Source organism: Oncorhynchus kisutch, linkage group LG6 (assembly GCF_002021735.2).
Source record: "Oncorhynchus kisutch isolate 150728-3 linkage group LG6, Okis_V2, whole genome shotgun sequence".
Lineage (NCBI taxonomy): Eukaryota > Metazoa > Chordata > Actinopteri > Salmoniformes > Salmonidae > Oncorhynchus > Oncorhynchus kisutch.
In genome coordinates this window covers 68,973,468-68,998,795 of record NC_034179.2, presented here as the reverse complement: position 1 = coordinate 68,998,795, position 25,328 = coordinate 68,973,468, and the positions used below count along the sequence as shown (strand labels likewise).

General features: G+C 41.9%; 1 protein-coding gene and 1 long non-coding RNA gene across 3 annotated transcripts; both read right to left on the bottom strand.

Moving 5' to 3' along the window:
• Window positions 1–10,930: 10,930 nt before the first annotated feature.
• LOC109892228 (uncharacterized) lies at window positions 10,931–15,169 on the bottom strand. 2 transcript variants are annotated; one of them, XR_002255586.2, is made up of 3 exons: window positions 14,783–15,169; window positions 14,075–14,181; window positions 10,931–11,229 (listed from the first exon to the last, which is right to left on the bottom strand). It is a non-coding gene; the product is annotated as an uncharacterized LOC109892228 (long non-coding RNA). The 2 variants fall into 2 exon arrangements; XR_004210156.1 differs by lacking the exons at window positions 14,075–14,181; window positions 14,783–15,169 and adding an exon at window positions 13,049–13,100.
• Window positions 15,170–22,488: 7,319 nt separating this feature from the next.
• Window positions 22,489–24,900, bottom strand: LOC109893292 (60S ribosomal protein L19-like). Its single transcript, XM_020486453.2, has 6 exons — window positions 24,870–24,900; window positions 23,921–24,027; window positions 23,635–23,757; window positions 23,379–23,499; window positions 22,875–22,985; window positions 22,489–22,693 (listed from the first exon to the last, which is right to left on the bottom strand). The coding sequence occupies exons 1-6, from the start codon at window positions 24,872–24,874 to the stop codon at window positions 22,567–22,569; spliced, it is 594 nt and encodes a 197-aa protein (XP_020342042.1). The 5' UTR covers window positions 24,875–24,900; the 3' UTR covers window positions 22,489–22,566.
• Between the last annotated feature and the right edge of the window lie 428 nt (window positions 24,901–25,328).

Genomic DNA, 25,328 nt, shown 5'->3' with positions numbered 1-25,328 from the left:
CTGTATGTAATAACACTTAAGATTTTCTATGCTAACAATGTAAGAAATAATACAATACAACCACCTGCCAATCACACTCATAATCATGCAATCCATACTCATTATGGATCCATCCAAGATGGCGTAGCAGTAAGTCGTCCTGTCGTGTCGTGTCCCTGTATATTTTGTTAATATTTAGTTTATTTTTCGTTTTTTTTACATATTTTTCGTTTTTTACATAGCTATCCCTTTAAAAACATTTTGCTAAACCTAAGCTTCCAAATACGCTGGATCTTCACAACTAGCTATCTAGCTAAACCGCAACCCCGGATGATTACCCCTGGCTAGCGTTTCCACCCACTTAGCTTGAAGCTAGCCCGGCCAGCGCTACCACCGTAGCATACTCCTGAGCTACAATATCCGGGCCCACGACCGGTCTATCGATGTCACCGCATGAAGAGGAATAAACAGACTCACCCCATCGCGACGTCCCCCAAAGGCTAACTCTCTAGCCCTCGCTATCTCCCTGCTTGCTAATTCGGCCTGCTAACTGCTAGCTTGTCCAGCTCCGGGCCGCTAACTGCTACCTTGTCTAGCCCGGGCCTACAAACTGTTAGCTTGTTAGCACAGGCCTGCTAACCGCCTGAATCGCCGCGTTCCAAACGCCCACCGGACCCATATTTACTTTCTATCTCTTTTGACTTTTAATTTGTTTATACCTTCCGGAAACCTGCCTCACCCAATGTGATACGGAATCGCTATTATTTTTTATTTATTTTTAGAACACACTCAAGAACCTCCAGAAGCTAACCAGCTAACTAGCTACAAGCTATTTAGTCATTGTTCGTTTTTTTTTTACCTGGATAACACTCGCCAGTCCAGCTTCCCTTCCCCATCCACCGCTGCCTCCTGGACACTGATCTCTTGGCTACATAGCTGATGCACGCTGGACTGTCCATAAATCACGGTACTCCATTCTGCTTGTTTGTTTTATCTGTTGGCCCCGTTGCCTAGTCTACGCCATTTTACCTGCTGTTGTTGTGCTAGCTGATTAGCTGTTGTCTCACCTACTGTTTTAGCTAGCTTTCCCAATTCAACACCTGTGATTACTGTATGCCTCGCTGTATGTCTCTCTCAAATGTCAATATGCCTTGTATACTGTTGTTCAGGTTAGTTATCATTGTTTTAGTTCACAATGGAGCCCCTAGTTCCACTCTTCATACCCCTGATAACTCCTTTGTCCCACCTCCCACACATGCGGTGACCTCACCCATTACTACCAGCATGTCCAGAGATACAACCTCTCTCATCATCACCCAGTGCCTGGGCTTACCTCCGCTGTACCCGCACCCCACCATACCCCTGTCTGCGCATTATGCCCTGAATATATTCTACCATGCCCAGAAACCTGCTCCTCTTATTCTCTGTCCCCAACGCTCTAGGCGACCAGTTTTGATAGCCTTTAGCCGCACCCTCATACTACTCCTTCTCTGTTCCGCGGGTGATGTGGAGGTAAACCCAGGCCCTGCATGTCCCCAGGCACCCTCATTTGTTGACTTCTGTGTTCGAAAAAGCCTTGGTTTCATGCATGTCAACATCAGAAGCCTCCTCCCTAAGTTTGTCTTACTCACTGCTTTAGCACACTCTGCTAACCCTGATGTCCTTGCTGTGTCTGAATCCTGGCTCAGGAAGGCCACCAAAAATTCAGAGATTTCCATACCCAACTATAACATCTTCCGTCAAGATAGAACTGCCAAAGGGGGAGGAGTTGCCGTTTACTGCAGAGATAGCCTGCAAAGTAATGTCATACTTTCCAGGTCCATACCCAAACAGTTCGAACTACTAATTTTGAAAATTACTCTCTCCAGAAATAAGTCTCTCACGGTTGCCGCCTGCTACCGACCCCCCTCAGCTCCCAGCTGTGCCCTGGACACCATTTGTGAATTGATCGCCCCCCATCTAGCTTCAGAGTTTGTTCTGTTAGGTGACCTAAACTGGGATATGCTTAACACCCCGCCAGTCCTACAATCTAAGCTAGATGCCCTCAATCTCACACAAATCATCAAGGAACCCACCAGGTACAACCCTAACTCTGTAAACAAGGGCACCCTCATAGACGTCATCCTGACCAACTGGCCCTCCAAATACACCTCCGCTGTCTTCAACCAGGATCTCAGCGATCACTGCCTCATTGCCTGTATCCGCTACGGAGCCGCAGTCAAACGACCACCCCTCATCACTGTCAAACGCTCCCTAAAACACTTCTGTGAGCAGGCCTTTCTAATCGACCTGGCCCGGGTATCCTGGAAGGACATTGACCTCATCCCGTCAGTTGAGGATGCCTGGTCATTCTTTAAAAGTAACTTCCTCACCATTTTAGATAAGCATGCTCCATTCAAAAAATGCAGAACTAAGAACAGATACAGCCCTTGGTTCACCCCAGACCTGACTGCCCTCGACCAGCACAAAAACATCCTGTGGCGGACTGCAATAGCATCGAATAGTCCCCGTGATATGCAACTGTTCAGGGAAGTCCGGAACCAATACACGCAGTCAGTCAGGAAAGCTAAGGCCAGCTTCTTCAGGCAGAAGTTTGCATCCTGTAGCTCCAACTCCAAAAAGTTCTGGGACACTGTGAAGTCCATGGAGAACAAGAGCACCTCCTCCCAGCTGCCCACTGCACTGAGGCTAGGTAACACGGTCACCACTGATAAATCCATGATTATCGAAAACTTCAATAAGCATTTCTCAACGGCTGGCCATGCCTTCCGCCTGGCTACTTCAACCTCGGCCAATAGCTCCGCCCCCCCCGCAGCTCCTCGCCCAAGCCTCTCCAGGTTCTCCTTTACCCAAATCCAGATAGCAGATGTTCTGAAAGAGCTGCAAAACCTGGACCCGTACAAATCAGCTGGGCTTGACAATCTGGACCCTCTATTTCTGAAACTATCTGCCACCATTGTCGCAACCCCTATTACCAGCCTGTTCAACCTCTCTTTCATCTCGTCTGAGATCCCCAAGGATTGGAAAGCTGCCGCAGTCATCCCCCTCTTCAAAGGGGGAGACACCCTGGACCCAAACTGTTACAGACCTATATCCATCCTGCCCTGCCTATCTAAGGTCTTCGAAAGCCAAGTCAACAAACAGGTCACTGACCATCTCGAATCCCACCGTACCTTCTCCGCTGTGCAATCTGGTTTCCGAGCCGGTCATGGGTGCACCTCAGCCACACTCAAGGTACTAAACGACATCATAACCGCCATCGATAAAAGACAGTACTGTGCAGCCGTCTTCATCGACCTTGCCAAGGCTTTCGACTCTGTCAATCACCATATTCTTATCGGCAGACTCAGTAGCCTCGGTTTTTCGGATGACTGCCTTGCCTGGTTCACCAATTACTTTGCAGACAGAGTTCAGTGTGTCAAATCGGAGGGCATGCTGTCCGGTCCTCTGGCAGTCTCTATGGGGGTGCCACAGGGTTCAATTCTCGGGCCGACTCTTTTCTCTGTGTATATCAATGATGTTGCTCTTGCTGCGGGCGATTCCCTGATCCACCTCTACGCAGACGACACCATTCTATATACCTTCGGCCCGTCTTTGGACACTGTGCTATCTAACCTCCAAACAAGCTTCAATGCCATACAACACTCCTTCCGTGGCCTCCAACTGCTCTTAAACGCTAGTAAAACCAAATGCATGCTTTTCAACCGGTCGCTGCCTGCACCTGCATGCCCGACTAGCATCACCACCCTGGATGGTTCCGACCTAGAATATGTGGACGTCTATAAGTACCTAGGTGTCTGGCTAGACTGCAAACTCTCCTTCCAGACTCATATCAAACATCTCCAATCGAAAATCAAATCAAGAGTCGGCTTTCTATTCCGCAACAAAGCCTCCTTCACTCAAGCCGCCAAGCTTACCCTAGTAAAACTGACTATCCTACCGATCCTCGACTTCGGCGATGTCATCTACAAAATGGCTTCCAACACTCTACTCAGCAAACTGGATGCAGTCTATCACAGTGCCATCCGTTTTGTCACTAAAGCACCTTATACCACCCACCACTGCGACTTGTATGCTCTAGTCGGCTGGCCCTCGCTACATATTCGTCGCCAGACCCACTGGCTCCAGGTCATCTACAAGTCTATGCTAGGTAAAGCTCCGCCTTATCTCAGCTCACTGGTCACGATGGCAACACCCATCCGTAGCACGCGCTCCAGCAGGTGTATCTCACTGATCATCCCTAAAGCCAACACCTCATTTGGCCGCCTTTCGTTCCAGTACTCTGCTGCCTGTGACTGGAACGAATTGCAAAAATCGCTGAAGTTGGAGACTTTTATCTCCCTCACCAACTTCAAACATCAGCTATCTGAGCAGCTAACCGATCGCTGCAGCTGTACATAGTCTATTGGTAAATAGCCCACCCTTTTCACCTACCTCATCCCCATACTGTTTTTATTTATTTACTTTTCTGCTCTTCTGCACACCAATATCTCTACCTGTACATGACCATCTGATCTTTTATCACTCCAGTGTTAATCTGCAAAATTGTAATTATTTGCCTACCTCCTCATGCCTTTTGCACACATTGTATATAGACCCCCCCTTTGTTTTCTACTGTGTTATTGACTTGTTAATTGTTTACTCCATGTGTAACTCTTTGTTGTATGCTCACACTGCTATGCTTTATCTTGGCCAGGTCGCAGTTGCAAATGAGAACTTGTTCTCAACTAGCCTACCTGGTTAAATAAAGGTGAAATAAAAAAAATAAAAAAAAAATTATCATCCATACACAATGCTGATAATCCTATATGCCTCCTCCGGTGCATTCACAAACACACACAGGCACGCACACACGAATGCACACAGGCAGTGCCACCCACCTTCTCCCCATAGCACCTGATAAGTGTAAGTGGGTGTGCTGTGAGAGAGAGAATACACCTGTTACATTAGACCCTGGTCTGAGCTGAACTGGTCTGAACTGGCCTTAGTAGAGCAGCCTGGAGTGACTCAAACCAGACCAGAGCTGCTCCATCTTATCTCTCTCCCTGCCTGTGTCTGCTTTATGAGACTGGCCTGGATTGCAAGGTCATTGCCAGAGAACCAGCCTGAGAGCCATAAGAAACATACTTTACGTATTTCCAAGATATATGATACCAACTAAAGGTTTAGTTACTTGAGACAGAAACGAAAGTAGGGAGGTTGGTGGGGGAGGATGGGTGGGCTTAATCCGTTCAGACTAGCAATCCATAGGACAATGGTAGCATTTTAGCTAGCCCTTCCCCTAACCCTAATTCTAAACCTAACCCAATTCACCTAACTTGCTACGTAAATGTACCTAACCTTTGTCGTTTTAGTTCTACTAACCTTTGTTGTTAGATCCCCTAAGGCGGCTCAAGCAACCTGTTCTCAGATAAAGACATGCAATACTAAACATTGTACAATATGTATGATAAGTTTTGTGATTCAATTCCTATGCTATGCTATTATATGACCGACGAAGACATATGATACTATACATCCACTAATTTGTATGATATTGTACAACCGCTATTAAATTCATAATGTAAGCTAACGTAACATATTATACTAAATGCAGTGTCACAGATTTACGTACAGAATAATACGAATTGCCCTGAGACCACGTTGAAAGGCCAGAAGCTGTATAGGGAACACTGGATGAAGATCCGTGTGCCTGTGAACCTGTGTGTTTATCAGTGACGCCCATAATACATTGCATTGGAAAAAGTGAAATGCAAAACCAGGCGTGATAAAGGCAAAACACATTACATGTCTTGGACTGGCGGAGATAAAGATCATTAATAACAAATTGCAAAAATCACTGAAGTTGGAGACTTATATCTCCCTCACTAACTTTAAGTATCAGCTGTCAGAGCAGCTTACCGATCGCTGCAGCTGTACACAGCCCATCTGTAAATAGCCCATCCAACCAACTACCTACCTCATCCCATATTTATTTTTGTTTTTCTGCTCTTTTGCACACCAGTATTTCTACTTGGACATCCTTATCTGCACATCTATCGCTCCAGTGTTAATTGCTCATTTGTAATTACTTTGCCATTATGGCCTATTTATTACCTCCTTACTTAATTTGCACACACTGTATACAGGTTTTTCTATTGTGTTATTGACTGTATGTTTGTTTATCCCATATGTAACTCTGTGTTGTTTTTGTTGCACTGCTTTGCTTTATATTGGCCAGATTGAAGTTGTAAATGAGAAATTGTTCTCAACTGGCCTACCTGGTTAAATAAAGGTGAAATAAAATAAATATAAATATGATTTATGAATGCAGAGTAGTCAGAGATGTTGAACCTGAGAGTTCATTGAAAGAGCAGCTATTCATAGAGAGCATAATGATGTTAATAACTAATTGTTACAACCTGGCTCAAGATTGTAACAAAAAATGGGAAACCACATGCTGAGTAAAGGAATAACAAAATGTATTTATTTCACTGATAAAGTAAACACTCACAACAATAATCAGATGAGGCATGAAGGTCAGTAAATTAGGTGTCAACTGCCAAAGCCACAATGAAACAACCAAAGGTATGCATGGAGAGAGGAATCTCTAGCTGAATGGGGAAAAACGACACAGTGGCTTTATGACACAGCTGAGTTTTCAGAGGTGTGCCCCATCAGCACTGACGACCCTCCCAGCTCCACCCACCTCACCTACTCCGCCCACCAATCTCCTGCAGGGAGTAACCGCAGCAAATCCCAGGAGACAGAGCAGGGAGTGGCCGTCACAATCATGTATGGAGCGTTTCACTCATTTCAGTAGAGGATATTTCTGCTTTGCAGTTCCTACCTGCCCCTGGATGAAGTGAAGCCTTGGCTCTCAGATAGTAGGTCCATCCTGCGCCTCACGGAGCCCAGACTATAGGGTCTTCCCAGTATGAGAGGAGTTGCTAGAGTTATTGAATAAACCTTTTCCCATAAAATTAGAGCGAATTAAGATGGAATCTCAATGTAATTTATAACATCCTACAAAGCCTAGGGTATCCACCAAACTAATTATCATTGCGGCATTAATGTGATGTAGTAAAATAATTGAAATACGTGGCATGAGAACATAATCTGTTTTTAATAAAAATCGCAAGATCTGTTTCCTAGTCAATGAATGTCGATTTAACGCGTTGAATGGTAATCTATTCCTTTTGCGCATGTGAGAAGCTCTGCGGAGAAACGCTTGGACCTTTAATTAAGGCTATTTTCTGGGAATTGTGTCGTTATTATGTGCCTGGTGTTATGACTACAGACAATTGTAAATTGGGTTATTTGCGGGATTTCTTTGTGATTTCAATAGCATTGGATCTATTGTTTTGACTAAAATCTAGGTTTCTGATGGTAATTCAACTATTGGTATTTTTTTGCCAGGACAGATGCAGTCGCCAGTGTTTGTTAAGATATATACTGAACGTTTTAACAGCTTGCTTAGTTCAAATTGAAAGGCTAATTTATTCAACATAAATAGCTAGCCGATTTCGATGTAACACGTTGTCTGTCACCTGAATGGTCTGCTGGAATAACATATTGAGAATGGAGTCCTATTTAAATAACTGAATTAAAGAAGAGGCGGTTACCTAAATCTAATTATTTCTAATAATAGCGAATAGGTAATTGCGATAGAACTGTTCACACCGAAATGTTTTTTTCTTCTTCTTATGGATTGACTGATGTATTTTATAAATTTGGCGCATTACATGTTACTTTTAAAGTCTTGGACATTTCATAAGTAGGAAGCCGAAAGAGAAGAGATAATTGTCAAGTTTGTTTTTAACCTTACGATAGAGGTAAGCGCAGAACGTTTTTTGATAATGGGTTATATTTCTTTGCTACTGGTAAGAATATAATAGTTAGTCGTGCTTGCTGGGCTGTAAGGGATTCAGTGGGATATTTGCAGTAGAGGTCTGAATAGTTTAATCGGAAACGTTCTGTGATCATTTATGATTACCTAAACTATAAAACCAAGCAACAGTAATACCAGAGAATTTGAGCAGAAGTTAATGTATTCTAACATTATAATCTGTTTCCATTACGTGGAACAGTGTCCAGTCATTAAAGTGGATTGCAGGTTAGTTTGGACAATTATGCTGATGAGACAGCAGCAACTTTTTAAAGATTCTATACTTGTTAAACAACAGATTTATATTTTTACTAAATTAATGCAACAGGTTGAAATTATTAGATTACTGGAAAGGGGTTAGGGGTTTGTTAATTGTTTATTTTAGGTGTCAGTTTCACTAAATGAAACACTGTATTATGAGTTTTTTGAGTAGGATTATTCCGGGACTGATGAAAGTCCCCTACAGTATGTACAGTGGGGCAAAAAAGTATTTAGTCAGCCACCAATTGTGCAAGTTCTCCCACTTAAAAAGATGAGAGAGGCCTGTAATTTTCATCATAGGTACACTTCAACTATGACAGACAAAATTAGAAAAAAAATCCATAAAATCACATTGTATGATTTTTAATGAATTTATTTGCAAATTATGGTGGAAAATAAGTATTTGGTCACCTACAAACAAGCAAGATTTCTGGCTCTCACAGACCTGTAACTTCTTCTTTAAGAGGCTCCTCTGTCCGCCACTCATTACCTGTATTAATGGCACCTGTTTGAACTTGTTATCAGTATAAAAGACACCTGTCCACAACCTCAAACAGTCACACTCCAAACTCCACTATGGTCAAGACCAAAGAGCTGTCAAAGGACACCAGAAACAAAATTGTAGACCTGCACCAGGCTGGGAAGACTGAATCTGCAATAGGTAAGCAGCTTGGTTTGAAGAAATCAACAGTGGGAGCAATTATTAGGAAATGGAAGACATACAAGACCACTGATAATCTCCCCCGATCTGGGAATCCATGCAAATCTCACCCCGTGGGGTCAAATTGATCACAAGAACAGTGAGCAAAAATCCCAGAACCACACGGGGGGACCTAGTGAATGACCTGCAGAGAGCTGGGACCAAAGTAACAAAGCCTACCATCAGTAACACACTACTCCGCCAGGGACTTAAATCCTGCAGTGCCAGCCGTGTCCCCCTGCTTAAGCCAGTACATGTCCAGGCCCGTCTGAAGTTTGCTAGAGAGCATTTGGATGATCCAGAAGAAGATTGGGAGAATGTCATATGGTCAGATGAAACCAAAATAGAACTTTTTGGTAAAAACTCAACTCGTCGTGTTTGGAGGACAAAGAATGCTGAGTTGCATCCAAAGAACACCATACCTACTGTGAAGCATGGAGGTGGAAACATCATGCTTTGGGGCTGTTTTTCTGCAAAGGGACCAGGACGACTGATCCGTGTAAAGGAAAGAATGAATGGGGCCATGCATCGTGAGATGTTGAGTGAAAACCTCCTTCCATCAGCAAGGGCATTGAAGATGAAACGTGGCTGGGTCTTTTAGCATGACAATGATCCCAAACACACCACCCGGGCAACAAAGGAGTGGCTTCGTAAGAAGCATTTCAAGGTCCTGGAGTGGCCTAGCCAGTCTCCAGATCTCAACCCCATAGAAAATCTTTGGAGGGAGTTGAAAGTCAGTGTTGCCCAGCAACAGCCCCAAAACATCACTACTCTAGAGGAGATCTGCATGGAGTAAATAAATTCATTAACAATCCTACAATGTGATTTTCTGGATTTTTTTCCTCATTTTGTCTGTCATAGTTGAAGTGTACCTATGATGAAAATTACAGGCCTCTCTCATTTTTTTAAGTTGGAGAACTTGCACAATTGGTGGCTGACTAAATACTTTTTTGCCCGACTGTATGTTAAGGGAGACGTAGGAGATCAAGTCTCAAACAACTTTTTATTAAATGCCTGGGATCAAATATCACCGATTCCTTATGCTGAGAATTTGACTACGTTTGCGACAGAAAGTATTGTATTTGGATTCATTATGGATCCCCAGCAAGCACATCCCCATTACTCTTCCTGGGTTCCAGCAAAATTAAGGCAGTTCATACAATTTTAAAAACATTACAATACATTCACAGATTTCATACGGTACCAGGGTGAGATGGCTCCAGTATGGATTTGGGGGGCTAGAACTCTTTTAACACCAGATACTGTCTGCTGTGATGTTCTAGTATCTTTCATACAATTTTTTTTACCTTGTCACCCATTCCATACATCTGTTGTGTGTCATGGACTTTGCTATTACATTCTGTGGCTCAAACCAGCTCATTGACCAACTCCATTACTTCATTACTGCAGTAATGAAGTAATAAAGTTGGATTGTTTTGAAGAAATCTAAAAGTCTCTCCTTTTGATTACAATAATTCCACCACATTCACCTTCCAACCCTAAGCACACAGCCAAGACAACACAGGAGTTGCTCCGGGACAAGTGAGTGGCCCAGCCAGAGCCCGGACTTGACCCCGATCGAACATCTCTGGAGAGACCTGAAAATTGCTGTGCAGCAACACTCTCCATCCAACCTAACAGAGCTTGAGAGGATCTGCAGAGAATAATGGGAGAAAACCCCAAATACAGGTGTGCCAAGTTTGTAGCGTCATACGCAAGAAGACTCGAGGCTGTAATCACTGCCAAAGGTGCTTCAATAAAGTACTGAGTAAAGGGTCTGAATATTTATGTAAATGTAATATTTCAGTTTTTTATTTTTAATAAATTTGCAAATATTTCTACAAACCCTGTTTTTGCTTTGTCATTATGGGGTATTGTGTGTAAATTGATGAGGGAAAAAATATTTGATCCATTTTAGAATAAGGCTGTAACGTAACAAAATGTGGGAAAAGTAAAGTGGTCTGAATACTTTCCGAATGTCCTGTATATCCTCTAAATCCCCTGGTGGGCCATACATCACAACATGCGAAATGTTACGGAAATCCAAACCCATTCCCAGGGATGTTGTTGCCACAACAACTCTATAGTTCCCATCCCCATTAAGAGAAGACACCACTCTTGTCTTGTTCTTTGGTAGAGTTTTACTATGATACATCTCAATAAGTAGGTGTTCAGCTTCATGTTCAGGATCTTTGTCAACCCAAGGGATTTTCCCAAGCTCAGCTTTTAGATAAGCAAACACCTTTCCTAGTACCTCGAGTGAATGACAGGAAATAAATCAAGGCAGTTCAGGTCATTGGCAGGAACCTGCCGCAGTCCAAGCCTAATGTTTGGACTGACAGCTACTTGAGTTGCCCTCGCCATATTCAGGATCTTTGTTAACAGGCGTCTGGACTCAAGATCACTACCAACACCGGTGTACCTGGAAAACACAGCAAAAGCAGGATTATTATATTTGTTGGGGAACATTGTGTACACATAATGGTTCTCCCTAAAATAACAGTTTTATTTTATTGAGTATCAAAACAGAGTTGTGTGGTTTCAGATAGTTTAGCAGGAAGCAGTCACAGCAAAGATATTTAGTAATAGTTCAATAGATATTAAGCTATTCAAATAAACTATAATGACCAACGAGGGAGAGGACAGGAAGTTAACAATAACTTTTTATGCAATTTGAGTAGTGACAAACTCACTCAACCTTCTTGGTTGAGACCGTAGCTCTCCAAGCCTTTTGAAGCTCTCTAAAGGCTGGCTTTCCTTTTCAACCCTCTCCCCTGATTAGGCATAAAACAAACCAGATAAAGAATCTTGATGAGTGTCTAATGACTGACGTTAGTAATGCTAACTATTTTAGTTCCATAGCAAATGAGACGTGTATATGCAAGGTTTTTAACCCTATCTTCCTTGATATAACAATAGCCTAGACATTTCATTAGCCATCCTTCACAGCCATACTTATTAGAGGTCGACCGATTATGATTTTTCAACGTCGATACCGATTATTGGAGGGCCAAAAAAGCCGATACCGATTAATCGGCAGATATATATATATATTTTTACATTTATTTATTTGTAATAATGACAATTACAACAATACTGAATGAACACTTATTTTAACTTAATATAATACATAAATAAAATCAATTTAGCCTCAAATAAATAATGAAACATGTTCAATTTGGTTTAAATAAGGCAAAAACAAAGTGTTGGAGAAGAAAGTAATATGTGCCATGTAAAAATGTGTGCCATGTAAAATATGTGCCATGTAAAAAATCTAACGTTTAAGTTCCTTGCTCAGAACATGAGAACATATGAAAGTTGGTGGTTCCTTTTAACATGAGACTTCAATATTCCAAGGTAAGAGGTTTTAGGTTGTAATTAATATAGTATTTATAGGCATATTTCTCTATACCATTTGTATTTCATATACCTTTGACTATTGGATGTTCTTATAGGCACTATAGTATTGCCAGTGTAACAGTATAGCTTCCGTCCCTCTCCTCGCCCCTACCTGGGCTTGAACCAGGAACACATCGACAACAGCCACACTCGAAGCAGCGTTACCCATCGCTCCACAAATGCCGCGGCCCTTGCAGTGCAAGAGGAATAACTACTCCAAATCTAAAAGCGAGTGACGTTTGAAACGGTATTAGCGCACACCCAGCTAACTAGCTAGCCATTTCACATTAGTTACACCAGCCATTAGGCTGATAGGCTTGAAGTCTTAAACAGCGCTGTGCTTCCGAAGATCTGCTGGCAAAACGCACGAAAGTGGTGTTTGAATGAATTATTACGGGCCTGCTGCTGCTCAGTCAGACTGCTCTATCAAATCAGACTTAATTATAACATAATAGCACACAGAAATACGGGCCTTTGGTCATTAATATGATCGAATACGGAAACTATCATTTCGAAAACAAAACGTTTATTATTTCAGTGAAATATGGAACCGTTTCGGTATTTTATCTAACAGGTGGCATCCCTAAGTCTTAATATTCTTGTTACATTGCACAACCTTCCATGTTATGTCATAATTACGTACAATTCCGGCAAATTAGTTCACAATGAGCCAGGCAGCCCAAACTGTTGCATATATCCTGACTCTGCGTGCAATGAACGCAAGAGAAATGACACAATTTCACCAGGTTAATATTGCCTGCTAAACTGGATTAGTAGTTATAACTAGTGATTATGATTGATTGTTTTTTATAAGATAAGTTTAATGCTAGCTAGCAATTTACCTTGGCTTCTACTACATTCGCGTAACAGGCAGGCTCCTCATGGAGTGCAATGGTTAGAGCGTTGGACTAGTTAACTGTACAGTTGCAAGTTTGGAACCCCTGAGCTGACAAGGTGAAAATCTGTCATTCTGCCCCTGAACAAGGCAGTTAACCCACTGTTCCTAGGTCGTCATTGAAAATAAGAATGTGTTCTTAACTGACCTGCCTAGTTAAATAAAGGTATAAAAAAATGTAAAAATATTTTTTTTAAATCGGATATCGGCACCCAAAAATACCGATTTCCGATTGTTATGAAAACTTGAAATGGGCCCTAATTAATCGGCCAGTCCGATTAATCGGTCGACCTCTAATACTTATCATTTATTTATAGGCTACATGGACCTCATCCACTACAATTCCGAACAGTCTTTTCTTGTAGACTTCAGATGCCGACATGCTCCTCCACTTGTCGTTGAGGATCCACGCTTTGGTCTGTCAAACAAACTGACAACGGCCGTCCAGTATGTCAGTGTTATTGTTCACCCCAAACTGCATCGCCTACTTTACCTGGTCTTCCATCAGCACGATCAACGGAGATATGACAATGATAATAGGCCTTTCACGACCCCCAAAAAATTGTATCAGGGGGCATAGCCGTGGGAAGTAAGGGTGCTGACAAAAAAAATATCTAAAATAGTAGCATTTGAGAAGTCGCTGGGGAGATAAGTGAGCCACAGAGTGGATGTGATGTTTGTAAATAGCTTAGCCAAGCAAATGCATTTGTACAGTTAACATTTTCCATTTGGCTCTATATACCAGCATTTTAGATTAAATGTTTCATATGAGGCGACAGTAGTCACCTTTTGAAGGTATTTGCATTAATTTCTGTTTTAAACACTATGCACCTAGACCCCCATTTGAAGTCATTTGGACAAATTAACTTCTAGTGTATTAAAGTACTCAAAACTTACCGTTCTTATTATTAAAAAAAGGGGGTTAGATGATAAAAGTAAAACAAAACAGAAAGACAGGCCGGGGCACACTCACACCACTAGAGTCCATAGTTGTTTGGCATGGAGCGTTGGTCGCGTCAGCATCGTGGTGTTCTGATGCAGTAGTCGTTGCCTCAGTAGTCTCGTCATAGCAGGCCACTTCTGTAGAGGGTGAAGAAAGCTTAATCAGTAACATCATAGGGCCCAGCTTGAGCCTTTTGGGGGGGCCTAAGAGAGTTTGGATTGCGGGGGACCCTGCCCTTGCGGCAAAACATTTGTGCTTCACAACATACTCTTTGGGCTTGGGCCTGGATTATATCTAGCTTTTTAAAAGATGTCTGAACTGGTGATCCAGACGCTACACTTAACAGCACTATATACAGTTGAAGTCAGAAATTTACATACACCTTAGCCAAATACATTTAAACTCAGTTTTTCACAATTCCTGACATTTAATTCCCTGTCCTAGGTCAGCTATGATCACCACTTTATTTTAAGAATGTGAAATGTCAGAATAATAGCAGAGAGAATTATTTATTTAAGCTTTTATTTCTTTCATCACATTCCCAGTGGGTCAGAAGTTTACATACATTCAATTAGTAATTAGTATTTCTTTAATCCATCTGGAGGCATTTTGCCTCAATAAGTGAGCCTCCCTTCAAGTGGTCCTTTATTTCTTTCATGTTAACAATTTCTTAAACTTCTATAATAACTCCCTTCCAGTTTGATCCGGCATGCCACTATCAACCACACGTTTACATACCTGCTTGAGTTTGTGAGCCTTCTCATACGAAGAACTTTGGCAGAATCAACCTCTCCTACTTTTCTCTCCAAATCCCCTGGTCAACTTGATCAGACTCACCGCAGTGACCCCATCCTCGTCCTTAAATTTCACCAACACCATGAACTCCACTTATCTCAGTCCAACACTGCGAACCGAAAATCCCTCATCGCAACTCTCCTCCGACAAGAACTCCAAAGACTCCTCATGCTTCCTCTTCTTAACCTTTACTCTCACTACTCTACCTCCAACTGTTCCCACTCTACTCCATCCCGTCTTCTTACCCCCCTACCTTTCCAGACATCTCTGCGCCAGTAACAGTCCAGTGTTGCTCAACCACCTCCACAGGATTTCTCTCTCCAAACCACTTTCATGTTCGTTAAAATTTTGCCAACTAGACATATCATTGAACAGATCTTTCACTGGTCTTCATTCATTCAGGAAAATGACTAAATATAATCATAGGTGACATATGCATAACTATAAGTCACTCTGCATGAGTCTGCTAAAAGAATCAAATCTAAAATTGCAGTGTAAGGCTGACCTTTAAAATATAATTGTTCATCTAAATCAGCATACAGTGGGGCAAAAAAGTATTTAGTCAGCCACCAATTGTGCAAGTTCTCCCACTTAAAAAGATGAGAGAGGCCTGTAATTTTCATCATAGGTACACTTCAACTATGACAGACGAAATTAGGGGAAAAAATCCAGAAAATCACATTGTAGGTTTTTTATGAATTTATTTGCAAATTATGGTGGAAAATAACTATTTGGTCAATAACAAAAGTTTTCTCTAAGTCTTCACAAGGTTTTCACACACTGTTGCTGGTATTTTGGCCCATTCCTCCATGCAGATCTCCTCTAGAGTAGTGATGTTTTGGGGCTGTTGCTGGGCAACACGGACTTTCAACTCCCTCCAAAGATTTTCTATGGGGTTGAGATCTGGAGACTGGCTAGGCCACTCCAGGACCTTGAAATGCTTCTTACGAAGCCACTCCTTCGTTGCCCGGGCGGTGTGTTTGGGATCATTGTCATGCTGAAAGACCCAGCCACGTTTCATCTTCAATGCCCTTGCTGACGGAAGGAGGTTTTCACTCAAAATCTCACGATACATTCTTTCCTTTACACGGATCAGTCGTCCTGGTCCCTTTGCAGAAAAACAGCCCCAAAGCATGATGTTTCCACCCCCATGCTTCACAGTAGGTATGGTGTTCTTTGGATGCAACTCAACATTCTTTGTCCTCCAAACACGACGAGTTGAGTTTTTACCAAAAAGTTATATTTTGGTTTCATCTGACCATATGACATTCTCCCAATCTTCTTCTGGATCATCCAAATACTCTCTAGCAAACTTCAGACGGGCCTGGACATGTACTGGCTTAAGCAGGGGGACACGTCTGGCACTGCAGGATTTGAGTCCCTGGCGGAGTAGTGTGTTACTGATGGTAGGCTTTGTTACTTTGGTCCCAGCTCTCTGCAGGTCATTCACTAGGTCCCCCCGTGTGGTTCTGGGATTTTTGCTCACCATTCTTGTGATCATTTTGAGATCTTGCGTGGAGCCCCAGATCGAGAGAGATTATCAGTGGTCTTGTATGTCTTCCATTTCCTAATAATTGCTCCCACAGTTGATTTCTTCAAACCAAGCTGCTTACCTATTGCAGATTCAGTCTTCCCAGCCTGGTGCAGGTCTACAATTTTGTTTCTGGTGTCCTTTGACAGCTCTTTGGTCTTGGCCATAGTGGAGTTTGGAGTGTGACTGTTTGAGGTTGTGGACAGGTGTCTTTTATACTGATAACAAGTTCAAACAGGTGCCATTAATACAGGTAACGAGTGGAGGACAGAGGAGTCTCTTAAAGAAGAAGTTACAGGTCCGTGAGAGCCAGAAATCTTTCTTATTTGTAGGTGACCAAATACTTATTTTCCACCATAATTTGCAAATAAATTCATTAAAAATCCTACAATTTAATTTTCTGGATTTTTTTTCTCATTTTGTCTGTTATACTTGAAGTGTACCTACGATGAAAATTACAGGCCTCTCTCATCTTTTTAAGTGGGAGAACTTGCACAATTGGTGGCTAACTAAATACTTTTTTGCCCCACTGTAAAAAGGTCTGACCCATTTTGTTTTATCCTAAATTAAAATGGCTATTTGAATATACGCTCCATGATCCCCTCCTCTTCCCATAAAGAAACATTCTATGGGCGGCAGGTAGCCTAGTGGTTAGTATTCGGCCAGTAACCAAACGGTTGCTAGATGGACTCTTCGAGCTGACAAGGTAAAAATCTGTCGTACTGCCCCTGAACAAGGCAGTTCAGGCCGTCACTGTTCCTAGATCGTCATTGTAAATAAGATTTGTTCTTCACCAACTTGCCTAGTAAATTAAAATATGGCCACAATTCTCAAATGGCATAGAAAAGTTGCCCAACTGATACATAATCATATTTGGCTAACAATGTGTCATGTAATTATTTAATCAGTGTTCATAAATTCCAATTATATTTATCTGTCTGATACCCAGAGGTTGTAAAGTTCTGGTCTTAAATAAAACAGACAGAATTCCCAGCTCACAATTGATCAGATCCCAATTTATTTGCGAGAGCTCACAAGTTTTCACAAATACATTCCTTCTCATACCATCCTGTGGCACAGGCATAGCATTCTTCTTTAGCTACTGATCTGGCCGTATATTGAATTGACTCTAACCAGAGGTTGGATTCTCTAAACCCAGTCTCCAACTCTATCACTTCTTTAAAGTCTTTTGTCTGAACTATTTGCACCGGTCCTTGGCCCTGGATGATTACACTAGGATTACCAGTTGTGTTATGGAAACTGATTAAACTCTGGCTGCCCATAGTATCCTTACCAGCTTTTACCTCTGTCACCTGGAATGGTACCATATAATCCGTTAAAGACTGATCAAAACCAATATACCATAATCCAAGATCCTGGATCTTTACAGTTTTAATGGTAATTGATACCTTTATACAATACCACCCCTGCTCCGGAAAACAGCCCAAAACTCCCACCTTTACTAAACTCCATCTGTTCCCATATTGAGTGTGTGGGTTTGCATAGCCACCCTTCTCAGTGAGCTATGACTTGATTCCATGAATTACACTGTGGTTTACACAAATACCTTCCCCAGAGACCCATTGTTCTAGACTGCCAAGGAGTGAAGGACCCCAATTGGTCTACATAGAACACAACTGAGATATCCTTCCCCAACTCCACTCTCACTTCCTTACTATTCAGTTTCAGTGAACTCCTAAGATGCTTTGGTAAAATCAAATTTCCCTCATCTCCCATATGAATCCAGTTACCCTTTTCGGCCTCCTTGGGGGTTCATGGTGTATCAGGAATATGGCTCCCACAATCAGATAGCTCAGGACGGCCAGCATACCTGTAAAGCCCCACCCTCTCCCAGAGAACACATCATCAGCTAGAGGCCAGACACACTTCCACTTCTATGAACAAACACAGGGATGAAATGACAGGGTTAGGGAATTTTCATCAGAGAGATTGACCCCCGGATCCTATTGATTCCAGTTCTCCAAACCTAATGATAATTCCTCTTTACCTCAAATCATTAATCAGAAGTTTTAATCAACGTCAATGTATATGTATGCTTAAGTGAACATGCTACCCTTAGATACAACTATCCTGATATCATTACTATCTAAATGTAATACTTTTTTCCTCTGTCGCAAATGCAGTACATTTCTCAGTGTAAGAAATCAGCAATTCAATCCCAGGCATTCAACAAAAAATTCCATCTGTCCCGGAAGAAGGAATCCTACTCAAAACACATCAGATAATACTGTGTTAAATTAAGTAAAATCAACACCTAAAATCTACAATAAACAGTAAACAAATAAACAAACCAAGAATCAATTACCACCAGAATACATTATCAAATCAAATGTATTTATATAGCCCTTCGTACATCAGCTGATATCTCAAAGTGCTGCACAGAAACCCAGCCTAAAACCCCAAACAGCAAGCAATGCAGGTGTAGAAGCACGGTGGCTAGGAAAAACTCCATAGAAAGGCCAAAATCTGGGAAGAAACCTAGAGAGGAACCAGGCTATGTGGGGTGGCCAGTCCTCTTCTGGCTGTGCCGGGTGGAGATTATAACAGAACATGGCCAAGATGTTCAAATGTTCATAAATGACCAGCATGGTCCAATAATAATAATAAGGCAGAACAGTTGAAACTGGAGCAGCAGCACGGCCAGGTGGACTGGGGACAGCAAGGAGTCATCATGTCAGATAGTCCTGAGGCATGGTCCTAGGGCTCAGGTCCCCCGAGAGAGAGAAAGAGAGAATTAGAGAGAGCACACTTAAATTCACACAGGACACCGAATAGGACAGGAGAAGTACTCCAGATATAACAAACTGACCCTAGCCCCCCGACACATAAACTACTGCAGCATAAATACTGGAGGCTGAGACAGGAGGGGTCGGGAGACACTGTGGCCCCATCCGAGGACACCCCCGGACAGGGCCAAACAGGAAGGATATAACCCCACCCACTTTGCCAAAGCACAGCCCCCACACCACTAGAGGGATACCGTCAACCACCAACTTACCATCCTGAGACAAGGCTGAGTATAGCCCACAAAGATCTCCGCCATGGCACAACCCACAATGTTTTACGGTTCAAACATTCAGATCTCCCTTTCTTACAGCCAAATATAGCCCAATGAACGCCACCAATCAATGATGGCCACCTCGCGATTTTGTTGCTAGTTTTAGCATCTTTTCAGACTACCCTGACGATATACAGCTACTTTTACAAATGTATTTGGAAAAATGTATTTGGACATTTTTATCAACTTCTGAAAAGTGACTCAAAGCAGTAATGCACGCATTTTCCTTCTAAATGACACAAACAATTTTCTCTGTCACCCTCAGTCACAACATCGGTGCCGTGTCGACAAAAGTGCATTGTGAGTGATGTCATTAACAGGCGTTCAGCCCAGCCCAAGCCGCAGCGACTTTCAATGAATTGCAAATTATTGTTGGCTGTCTGCAGCAGCAGTAGTACGTACGGATTCGATAAACCAAACCCCAATTTATCACAAATGTTGGACAACATCAATCAACATCTCTCAATCAAAATTGTACTGCCAGAAGTACAGAAAAGATTGTATCTGAACAACGGTCAAAACAATTTGAGTAATGTTATTGTATATCTAATGTAATGACGCAGTTTTACGTTATTCCACAACAATCTACCTGCCTCTAGCAATTTACCCTGAAAATTTGTAGCCAACACAGCAACTAACTCTCTTCCTTACTTTCAGCATTTTAATTACGACTCCATTCCCAATACATTATTCAAACAGACATCTTCTTGCATCAAAATTCGCTTCGCCCTTATTTTAAGTTGAATGAATTAGTCTTTCAATTTGAACCAAACAAACTATTTAAAACGTTCAGTTTACATCATATACAAACACTAGCGACTAAACTTTCTAGGCAAAACATACAAATAGTTTAAATACAATCAAAAACTCTGATTTTAGTAAAAGCATTTCCCGGGAACTGAACCCGGGCCTCCCGTGAGAATTTTACCACCGAACCACACATGCTATTTGGATAGCGAAGACTCTTCGCAAAATAAACCTATTTTTACAATTGTCTGTATTCGTAAAATCCAGCACCGAGACAAAACAAATAGCCCTAATTTAAAAGCCCAAGCTTTTCCTCAGCGAGGATTCTCATTAATCTCGCTCTCTTCTATCAGAATTTAGGAATAGTTACTATTGTGACTCTTGATAAATTATTAGGTCTCACACGTGAGCGAATTATCGTTCCTTATGACTCTTGACGTGTTAATGAACCTTTCCCTTGCTGATATTCTTACTATAATTTTGTCCTACGGTATATTCTCACAATCTACGTATATACCTCCTTTCCGTTAGTTTCCCTAGGTTCACAAATAGTATACATTCATTTGTAATAGCCCCCTATATCTCGTCTCTTAATTGACCCACTAATATACTCTTGATCAGGTTCCACCTTAGATCTCAATATTAATTAGTTTACATTGGTAGTGCAGATAACCTAAGTCGTTTCGGACCTAAGTCGCTGAGGACTTTTCCCTTCCTAGGTGGCTTCTATATCAAATTCCTGTCTTCCAATTGCATAGGACACTACCTATATCAGGGTTCTCTACACAACATTCTAAAGACAGGTCACCAGATCAGAATGCCCCATGGATTTTTTTAAATCAACGCCCAAACCACACAAGAGTCATTAACCATATTTCTCCAAATGTAGCCCGTCCGTCAATTCCCCAAATAAAGTTTTACTGAGCTTGTTTGTAGGCTGGGAAAAGCAATGTTCGTGAGATTCCGTCACCGTCTCTGTCAACCTTAGATATATTTATATATATCTCGGCCTGTTTTTTTAAACCCCAATTTTCAGGGGCCAGGTCTTTAAATAACGGGTTAAGACCGGCCGGTGCACGGTTTTCGGCGTACTACCTTCAGACGACAGAGGCAGGCTTCCAATTTATTTGCGAGAGCTCTCAAGTTTTCACAAATACATTCCTTCTTCTACCATCCTAAACGACGCACATACATACACACCAACATGGATTTTCTCAGTCCAACCACAGTTTATAACCCCTCAGCTGACAGTTCCAGGCTCCCCCAGACACCATAACCCTGGAGGAGCCCTCCCCGTCCTCTTATCTCCACATACATTCCTTTCTTCCTAGCTACATGCCATATAACCCCTTCCTAATGACCAAACATTAATACTACAAGACGGTAGAATTCTTGCCAGTTATAGTGCAGTATACCTCATTTAGTCATTATAGATAAAAATCCCATAACACAATGGGAGTCATAGACTGACTAGTGTTGCGAAGTAGGTGCCACAGTGACCACGAGATCGTAGCAATGATTTTACAGGATCTGTTTTGTGGAACAGGTAGTCCTACCAGGGTTGATGTAATGATAGCTTATTCCAGAGGAAACCCCACTAAAATGATTGATAGTGCACAAGTCATACAGCTTTTCATTTTGTACTTGCACATGTTTGATAATTTCAAATAAACAATTTCACCATTGGCTTTAGATGAGTCAGCTATTGTACAGCTGAAAAGTACATTCTTATTCCATTCCTTTACTTAGGTGTATTGGGTAGTTGCGGAATTTGTAGATAGTGCTGTACTGTTGAAAGACTCAAGCATTGCCCTACATTCGTATTAACATCTGCTAACCACGTGTATGTGACTAATAAAATTTGAAAAGGGTAGGGATACTGTCAGACAATAAAGGGTACCACATACAACCACACCCTGCATATCCAAACCACTTGAATATCACCAACACTTATCACATTCTAACACCTTGTGGCACATGTGACGAGAGTTTTACCAACTGTCCTCATAGCTCAATGTGGATTCACAAGTTAATAAAAATAAAGATTCTTAGCTCGTCATACAGCAAATGTAAGGTCATGTAAGGCTTGTCCTGTCAATTTCCTACAAGCTTTTTGAAAAGTCTGGACTGAGGAAAAACAGTGAGATCACACAATGTCATTGTGTAGGAGAGGTTATATCCTTGTAAATAGAAGTAATCCAATGACAGTTCACAATTGATAAACCCATGAAACCATGTCAGGTAGTGTACATCACAGGTGTGATCAAGTAAGAGTGGACTCAGGAGACAGGGTTGTCTTTCATACACTTTTTATTGTCATCACTTGACAGAGGGAAGGGCAGGAGGTGCATGCCAGGGACAAGAAACTGTTTACTTCTTGGTGGTCTCCTCCTCCTTTGACAGGGTCTTGATGATCTCCTCTTTCTTTGCTGCCAGGCGCTCCTCTCTGCGCTTACGGGCCTCCTTTGTCTTGGAACGACGGGCCTCAGCCTGGTCACTGCAGAGAGAAAAGTGGTCAAACACCAACTTATCTTTTGGCTGAACACAAATGTACATCTTACCATCTATAAACACTCCCATATAAAGATCTGCTTTCAGTTCCTTCTCCACTAATACAAAACATTGCACATAGAAAAGTCCAAGGCAGATGGGAGTTGTAGTTTTGGTTTTAGACTTACCACAGAAGCTTCTTGCGGGCCTTGTCTGCCTTCAGCTTGTGGATGTGCTCCATGAGGATACGCTTGTTCTTGAACACATTACCCTTCACCTTAAGGTAGAGACTGTGGTACCTGCGGGGAAGGGGCAAAACAAGATGAGCAAATTAATCTACAATACACACTTTAAACAATTCAATAAATACAAAATGAATAATTGAGCAATTAATGAACTACATTTGAAATTCCTTCCTAAATCAAATAGGAATTTGAACAGGGGTTAATCAGATAGCCAAGAGAAAAATGGCATCAAATTTCAACAAAGTTTGCAAAACCATTCTCAGGAAACATTTTTACCATTATAACTCGGTTGATTGTTAGCCATTATCGCTAGCAAGTTCAGCCTAGGCTAGTAGAGTTAGCTAGTTCAACATAATCCATGTGCAAGAGACATCCTTGAAATGGACACAATAGGAGTTGCTATGCCTTGTGAATCTGTATACTCGAGGGTGGATGTGGAGAACTTACATGTGCCTGTCAATCTTATGGGACTCCCTGTAGCGACGGAGAAGACGACGCAGGATTCTCATGCGACGCATCCAAGACAGCTTCTCTGGCATACGGGCGTTGGCTGTACCCTTTCTCTTACCTGGTAGGGTGAGCAGAGGAAAGGATTGTGCCTGAGATTAATACACCCCATAATTCACAATCCTGTTTTTAGTAAAAATCAGTTACGTAAATAAAAACATCACTAGTCGATATAGCTACTACAGCATTCACTCACCGATTCCTGTGTGCCTTCCCTTGCGACGCGCCAGCGTGTTCTTGCGGCAGCGTGCACGAGAGTGCACCGTGACTGGCTTGCGGATGATAAGACCATCCTTTACCAGTTTACGGATCTGCTGGCCTGGGGGGGGGACAGAAAATAGGGTTTAGACAAAGCAGGTGAATTTACAGCAAAAAAAATATCAATATTCAGTCAACTACTGGGTAGATTATGCACAGGCTACATTAACTTCATCACATAGTACCAGAATAATGTGCAAAACACAAATTGGCTGAATCCTTACGGGAGTTGGCGTTAGCAATCTCATTGGTCTCGTTGGGGTCCAGCCATACCTTCTTCTTGCCACAGCGCAGGACGCTGGAGGCAAGCCTCTTTTGAAGCCTGAGCATGCTGGGTTAGAAATGAAAAGTTAGCTAACGCATTACATTGTGTGTAACGCATAACTATGTTGCTAACAACATAACTTAAATGTTTGTAGTGTGAACAGGGGCTAATCACACATTTTAGCATAGTTTGCGAAACCATTCTCAGAATCATCATATTATCCTTTATAACTCCGGGTTCATTGTTAGTCATTAGCATCCAACTAGCTCTAATGGCTAAGAGTTACCTTGGCTGCAACTGGGCTAACGTTACTCGACGTCGGGCTAGTAACGTTAACTACTATAGTCGTATAGCTAAATATCATCCACACGGTTACGGTTCTTAGAAAGTGACATGGTTGACACTGAATCTTACAAGACACAAGTAACCAGTTCGCTAATACAAAGCACCGGGGAAAATCAGTCAAAATCGGGAGACCAGTGTCCAAGTAGGTGTAGGTAATGTTAGCTGGCAAATGCTAACAAAATGTGGTAGACCAAATGTCAACACTCAGATTATATGGAACATGGATATCGTTGATACTAACAATATGGGAATCAGACGTGTTTTAAACGATCGTAATCTAGTCAGCTATGATAGCAAAGGGGTTTAACTCGCATTTGTTTAACGTTAGGCCTGAAAGCCTCGTCTCAGAAATCTTGGTCGACAACATGGCCTCCCTGGCTCGGAACATCGTGCGGCACATTTAAATGAAATGTAGCTTTTCCAAGATGACATTTGTTAAGGGACTTTGACGGTAGTGTCGCGTAAAAATGTTGGGACAACCTTAGTAAACGTTTAATGGGCAATTCATGTTTATTTTATAAAAAATATGACAATTTGGACTCGCACAAAGTCGGTTGGCTTACCTCATGGCTGCTACTGCAATAGAAAAAGGAAGAGTCGAGGGACGGACAGGGCCGTACCATTAAAGCTACAGGAGAATCCAAAATTAGATATACAACGATTCTTTTGTGAAATAAACGGAATATGACACACATATAATCTTTTTCATGTGAAGTGTTAGCATTAAAGTACTAATTGGTAGAGAGAGCGAAAGTAAGAGAGAGCAATATTGTCTGAAATCATAAGATAACGTAAATAGAAAATATGTTCTCCCCTTATCTGGGAATAATAGTATATTCCAAAGGTGGGTAGTGATTTCGCACTGCATTGTGGGTGAAATCATACAAAATGCAGCTCACTACTCCTCACAGGAGAACAATGTCGAAGCCAAAGACTAAGACCGTTAACAGCTGACTTACACTGTCAGAGGAAACGTTTCTGTAAGGCTACGTTTAGATAAGCAGCCCAATTGTGATCTTTTT

Coding starts and splice junctions, on each gene's coding strand:
- LOC109893292 (XM_020486453.2), bottom strand. Junction 23,758..23,920: donor GATTGCTAACGCCAACTCCC/GTAAGGATTCAG, acceptor TCCCCCCCCCAG/GCCAGCAGATCCGTAAACTG. Junction 22,694..22,874: donor GCCCGCAAGAAGCTTCTGTG/GTAAGTCTAAAA, acceptor TTCTCTCTGCAG/TGACCAGGCTGAGGCCCGTC.